This window comes from Synchiropus splendidus, chromosome 3 (genome assembly GCF_027744825.2).
Source record: "Synchiropus splendidus isolate RoL2022-P1 chromosome 3, RoL_Sspl_1.0, whole genome shotgun sequence".
Classification (NCBI taxonomy): domain Eukaryota; kingdom Metazoa; phylum Chordata; class Actinopteri; order Syngnathiformes; family Callionymidae; genus Synchiropus; species Synchiropus splendidus.
Window position 1 is genome coordinate 33,956,031 of NC_071336.1, and position 7,061 is coordinate 33,963,091.

At 48.7% G+C, this 7,061-nt stretch overlaps 1 protein-coding gene across 1 annotated transcript; it reads right to left on the bottom strand.

Moving 5' to 3' along the window:
• Nucleotides 1-41: 41 nt before the first annotated feature.
• On the bottom strand, nt 42-5,291 carry pxdc1b (PX domain containing 1b). Its single transcript, XM_053860610.1, has 5 exons — nt 4,611-5,291; nt 1,545-1,636; nt 690-807; nt 512-623; nt 42-187 (listed from the first exon to the last, which is right to left on the bottom strand). Exons 1-5 carry the CDS (start codon nt 4,864-4,866, stop codon nt 64-66), a joined length of 702 nt encoding a protein of 233 aa, XP_053716585.1. The 5' UTR covers nt 4,867-5,291; the 3' UTR covers nt 42-63.
• Between the last annotated feature and the right edge of the window lie 1,770 nt (nt 5,292-7,061).

The following is a 7,061-nucleotide window of genomic DNA, read 5'->3' on the forward strand; positions in this document are numbered from 1 at the left end:
AGCCTCGGAATTCCTCAGGCGAGGAGGGGAGGGGGGGCGAGGGGGAGTGGATGTGGAGCTTCCTCATTCCAGAATGTCGGTTTCGAACGGCACCAGATGATAGTAGGACAGGTTGGTGACGTAGGCGTCCGGGTCCTCGCCGCACAGATCCGTCTCTGGCGACAAGAAGTCCAATCCGTCCTCGTACCTGGAGGAAGAGGAGAGAAGCATCTGTCATTCCGACGTTTACGTAACGGCTCCGGAAGCTTGGAGCGCATTCCTCAGCGGCTTCCTTCACCCGGGGAAGGAAGAGATGCGCTCACACCCTTCCTGTGGAGAATGACAGGAGGGGAGGAGCCGCGGAGCCACGCTGGTTCCCAAACATCCCGGCGAGACGGGCAACTACACTCCAGATATACGCTCACTGAAGCGTCTTGTCGGAGGAGGAAACTGGTGGAGCTCAGCCGGCGGCGATGAAAGAATGAGGCATCACTGGTGACGCCTCTGTCCTGCCCTACGGTGCTGTACTCACGTGTGCTCCACTGAGTCCGTGGACGACGGTCGCTCCTTCTCTTCTGGCAAGCTCTGGTCGAACACAATGGTTTCCGTGTTGGCGAGACAGAAGCCGTTCGACCTCATGATCTCTGGAACAAAAGCAAAGCCCGTTCAAAGACCGTCCGGGTCCGGGGCGTGGTGGCAGCGGGTCCTACCCGAGATGGTCATCGGGCTCTGGAAGCACGGCTGGATGCGGTGGATCTTGTCGTTCCGCAGAACCTGGTCCAGCGGGGACCTCTCGAAGAAGGTCAGCATGACCTCTGACCTGGAGAACTGAGGAGAGAGTGAGTTAGAAACCATGGAACCAGTCGGACCATCGTATGGAGACACGGAAGGAGAGTGGGACTCTCCCACAACCAGCCGCGGGTCAAAGGATTCAGCGCTGCTAGTTTTGCTTCTCACGTCATTGCACCGTTAAAGTCACGGCAGGAACTACACATTGCATTAGCATGCTATCATTCAAAGCTAACAACAAGATCAAATAAATAAATGAATGTCACAACTCTCCAGGAACACGTCCATGATCTCTCTGTGCATGTCTCAGTTAAATCTGAGCACTGATTGGTTAACACACTGCGAGTTCTCGGCGAAGATCAGATTTTTCAACTTGAGCGTTTAATGCAACAAATGGCCTGAACCTTGTCGCTTGAAATGTGCTAAAAGTCGCGACTCCATCGCCCCAAATGCATTGCATCCACCGCGCCCATATAGTCGCGGAGTTGGTTGCATGGAAACGTGCCTCTATTTTTATTTCATTTTTGTTGCGTGAATCACGCACCGTAGCATTTCTATGGCACATTGCGACTTTTGCTCCAAAATAACAGCAGACGGGTCTGGAGTCCAGGCATGAAACAAAAAGCTAAAATGAAACAGAAACGGGAAACAGCTCGCAGTTTAGCGACTAACTTATGTTGTGTTCAGGTGCTGTCAGAAACTCCAGTGTTCAGGAGATGAACAATTCAGATGAATGTTCCGCCGACAGATTCTCCCACATCAGGCCGGCAACCAACCTTGCAGGGCATGTTGATGGCATTTTTCAGAAGTCGCTCGACTTCGTTGAGTTTTTCTTCGATGTCGTTGGCTTCTTTGATTCTCACCAAACCTGGAACACAAAAATGAAATGATAGTTAAGAATGCTGAAGAATGGAAAATGGGCCTGTACAAATGATGATGGACAGATGGATGGATAGATAGATGGACGGACAGGTGAATGATGGATGAACAGGCGAATGGATTAATGATGGATGGGCGGATAGGAATGAACGGATGGATGATGATGACGAAGATGAAGAATGGATGGATGCTTGGATGGATGGATGATGGACAAACAGGTGGATGGAAGGATGGATGGATGGATGGATGGATGGATGGATGGATGATGGACAAACAGGTGGATGGAAGGATGGATGGATGGATGGATGATGGATGAACAGGTGGATGGAAGGATGGATGGATGGATGGATGATGGATGAACAGGTGGATGGAAGGATGGATGGATGGATGGATGATGGATGAACAAATGGATGCTTGGCTCGATCAATGGATGGATTGATGATGGATGATATAAAAGGATGGATGGAGGGACGCTTGGATGGATGGATGTATGATGGTCGTACAGATGGATGAATGAATGAATGAATGAATGGATGGGTGTACGATGATGAATAGGTGAGTGGATGGATGGATTTTTGAAGGGTGATAGAAAGATGCTTGGATGGATGGATGTATGATGGTCGAACAGATGGATGAATGAATGAATGAGTGAATGGATGGATGAACAGATGAATGGATGGATGACTAATGGATGATGGATGGATGGACAAACAGATTGATGAATGAATGAATGAACAGATGGATGGATGGACAAACAGATGGATGAATGAATGATGGACGAACAGTTGGATGGATGGATGGATGATGGATGGATGGACGAACAGATGGATGAATGAATGAGTGAATGGATGAACAGATGGATGGATGGACAAACAGATTGATGAATGAATGAACAGATGGATGGATGGACAAACAGATGGATGGATGAATGATGGACGAACAGTTGGATGGATGGATGGATGGATGGATAGATGGATGATGGACGAACAGATGAATGAATGAATGAATGAATGGATGAACAGTTGGATGGATGGATGGATGGACAGATTGATGAATGAATGAACAGATGGATGGATGGACAAACAGTTGGATGCATGAATGATGGACGAACAGTTGGATGGATGGATGGATGGATGGACGAACAGATGGATGAATGAATGAATGGATGAACAGTTGAATGGATGGATGGACAGACAGACAGCCATCTGTGGCGTCACAACAAGAAGCCAGGGAGCGGCTGCTGAGTCAGCAGGTCCTGGCCGACCTCCACTCTGACGCAGCGAGGATGATGAAGTGAACATGGAAGTTCTGAGTCACAGCTGTAAACCTCTGCTCTGTTCCTAAGCAGCAGTGCGTTCAGGCTCTCTCAGCGCTGCGGTAACTTCCAGCCTCAGCCCTCCTCCCTCAGATTTTGGGTGTCTCTGAAGACGCCGTCAGGAAGCAGGGAATGTTTGTTCCTCCTGATTCTCATCTCAGGCTTCCTGATCCGTTTCTATGCCTGTTGTTGGACTCCAGTGTGACATCGCACTCCATACTTGACACGTCGGTGAGAAGCGGAGCCCAGAGCTGTCGAGTCAGCGCGGCACTTGCCACGCAGACTCCACCTTCACCCGCCGAGTTCCAGTTCTGGACGACCCAGATACGACCCGTCAGCCCCAGCACTGTGTTTCATGAAGCTTCGCCAGCGCATCACCAGTCCAAGCTAAAGGTCTGACCCGAGTTGACTGCAAGCTAGGAGACAAGATTCGGAGCAAATAAAGAGGAAGCAGCTCCAGAAACTGTCGGCGGAGCCGTCGCCTGCAGCACAGGAAGTCCAGCCTGGAGTCTGAGGTCAGAGGAGGAGGAGAGACGGACAGAAGCAGAAGCACTGAAGAGGTGCAAGGTTCAAGACTTGCTTCACGCCACACCAGCGGTGGACTTTGTGTGTCGGCCTAAATATTGGTTTTTGGAGGCCAGTGGGTTCAGTCTGATCTGACAGCACAGAGTGGACTTTGCTCGCCAGTGATGGGTCTTCACTGGACGACGTGTCCAAACACAACTGACATCAAAACTCACTTTTAACAACAATAACATGTGATCATTTCACGTGACGGCGCCTTGCAGGACGCCCAAAGTGGCCATACAATAAATAAAAAATACACTTTTATGAGGCGTAAATGACTTCTATAAACATAAAAATATAGTCTACTCATATTTTAACTTAACTCATTTAAAAAATATATATTTCAATTGCAGTTCACGTTCAGCTTTATTTATGGATATATGCTTTATACTTTACTTTGACAAACTGAATCATGTCATGTTGAAGAATGTTGGATTGGACCAGAAAAGCACTGAGAGAGTGCAGACCTCCGTCACGTAGCTTCATCCACAGGCAACACAGTCGATAACGGTCGTAATTCCTGGATCCAGACGGTGACCTGGGTCACTTCCCAAAACTGAATCATTTGTGGGCGGAGGCAATGATTCAAAATAAAAATATATACAAGCGCCTGTCCGGGTTTTAAATGAAATAGAAGCTCTATTATTATCGACTTGGACGGGTCAAAGACACCCCCCGGCCCGACAGCGCCTCCCATCTCACTGGACCTGAGTCGCTCTGAGTCTCTCGGATTTGACTGAGGTAGAGGTCATCCAGCTGCTGTGCCGAGTCGGCACCAGCGCCGGTCCTCCCACTGGGCAAACTAAGAAGATGCCAGGAGACTGGTGACACCCCAGAAGCAAACACAGGGACACGTGTTTTCATGCGTTTCACGCACTTGAAAACTGAGCTGACTGGAGTTTGAGCCGCTTTAAAGCTCTTGGTTTGGCGGGTCGTGTTTGGCCCCGGAGCCTCGAGTTTGACACTCCCGGTTTGAGCGGTGCAAGAAGGTCATCTGAGGTCATCCTCGGTCGGTCTTTGGAGTCTTGTCTAAGTAAACAAATCTTTCACATGAACCAACACCGAGGCGGGCGGTACCGACCTTCAGTGAGCGGAGACTTGCACAGGTCCCCGCGGTCCTCAGGGAAACAGTCCGCCAGTCTCCTGAAGAGCCGACCCAGGTCCGAGTAACTGCGGTGCAAGTAGAGGACGTTGCGGTCCGACCACTCGGTCCGGATCTCGAAGAAGTCCTCCTCCTCGCCCCGCTGGCTGATGATCAGCCTCCGGATCCCGTTGACCCAGCAGTCGCGGACGAACATGTTGACCAGCGAAGTCCCCTCGAAAACAGCCGAAGCCATGCCTCACAGCCGCATCCTGGAGCCGAGCCCGCAGGGCCGAACCGAACCTCAGATGACCGAATCCGCCCCAGCGCGACTCCCTCAGCCCATCGGACGAAGTTGGGGGAACAAGAGCGGAACTTTTGGTGTCGAGCTGGAGGTCCGAACTGGAGGTACCAGCCCGGATCTGCGGCGTTCCGCTGCGAGCCGGAGCACTTCCTCTCAACTCCGCCTCCCTCACACGCGACATCAATAGTCAGAGACGCAGTCGAACCGGGCTCTTCTGCCACGTCTGACAAGTCCGAGTGGACCGGAAAGAAAAGCCCCAAGACTTCCGAATATTTGGGACGATCTCTGTTGCTGTCGTTAAATGAAGAGTTTTTTCCTATCGAGTCGCAAAGTTATTATTTCAGATCGAGCGAAATAACGTAAATAAAAGCAGAATATTGCAATAAAAGCATTGAAAATTAATCTAATCCGTATTTGTATTGAAACCTTTTCGATCTATTGAAAAAAATGTGCGCAAAAAAATTAATTTTAAATAATAAAAAAAACTTTTTTAAATGTCTATAAAAAATATATATTTATATTACTTTTATTGTATGTTTTAAAATAGAACATTTAATATGAATTCTTGAAGATATTATTAAAAAAATAATAATTAAAAAATGTTGTGACATTTAACTTTTAGCCACTTGAGGCTATTTAAGGAGCCAAATTTAATATTACTTAATGGGATCACGGGGGCAGCAGTGGCGTTAAGAGACCCAGACTTTATTCTCCTCAGAAACCTCTTTGGACCATCTTGGTGACACCATCTCTCCAGCGTGTCCTGGGGCTGACCCGGGGCCTCCTCCCAGGTGAACGCTTCACTAGTCCTGGAGACTCTTGTCTTCTACTCTGAGTCTCTCCTGGACGACTGAGCTTCTAACTCTGAGAGAGTCCAGACAGAGGAAGTGGTTCTTTGGGTCGCTCCCAAGCCCGCGACCACAGGTGAGAAGAGAGAGTCTTCTGGCTCAGCTCTTTCTTCACTTCAGTCGGGCCTCCAGCTCCACTGAAGCCTGAAACAAGAAGAGTCAAACAAACAACGGGTCATTTTGCATCAGTCCGACTGAACGGTGACTCAAAGTGACTCACTGCAAGTGACTTGTTGGACCATGTGACCCGTCAGGGAAGTGGAAAAACAACACTTCTTTCTTTTTATCGCCTCGTCACTGTTCAACAAGAACTCGCACGTTAGATGGTGGAAGATAGCCGGCGCCAGAGTCCTGCTCAGGTCGGTGAGTCGACAGTCAAGAGACGAGGGAAAACAAGCGCTGACCTGACTCGAGTCAGACAAACATGTCTCCTCACCAGTTTCCTCCGAGCCGCTCGGTCTCAGCAGGAGAACTTGGGTTTGTGGTTCCGACCACTTTCACACACTCAGCACATTCTGGGTCCAAACCTCACTCGCTGGATTCCTCTGGAACCGAGGACCAGACCCGACTGGCTCTGAAAGAGACACGCGAGTTTGAAACTGACGCCTCTGCTCTTCTCTGTTCTCTTTCTCTCTTATTTCTTCTCATTTGATCACTTTTTTTCCATTTTCTCAAATTTATCACAATCACATTTTTTGTTAAACAGTAAATATTTTATTTTATTTTCTTAATTTATGAATCTATTTTATAACCAAAATGTTTCTGGTTAAAACAATAAAAAATGATAAAACAGCATCTCTTCCAACCATCGTTTTTTTTCTTCTGTCAATTAGAAGGTGAAAAAAAACATTTATTTAAAAAAAACACAAAAAAGCCTGTGGTTATTATAGTGTGGACGACTGTGGGCCCCATGTGCAGTCCACACATGATCCCAGGTCCAGTACCAAGGTGAGATAACTGAAAATGGGCCCAGAGTCTGAGAGTGAGCCTCTGGGTGTGTCGTCTGAGACCCGAGTCGCAGCAGAACCTCTGGTGCCGCTGCTTCTGCTGTGTCATTAAAATGACCCGAGGTCAGTCACTAAACGGCCTAATCTGGAACTCTGATGCAGGTCCGGACCCTTGTCACCTCATGGTTCTGATGCCATCATCAGAGTCTCACGTGCCTCTCGGACCAAGCCGGACCAGGACAAACCTTCACCAGGTCAGGAACCTGAGACACCATCTCCAACACTGGAGGCCAAACTGTGATGATCCACAAAACCACTTGAATCTGAGGTGAGGCCGAGTGATACTGGGGCA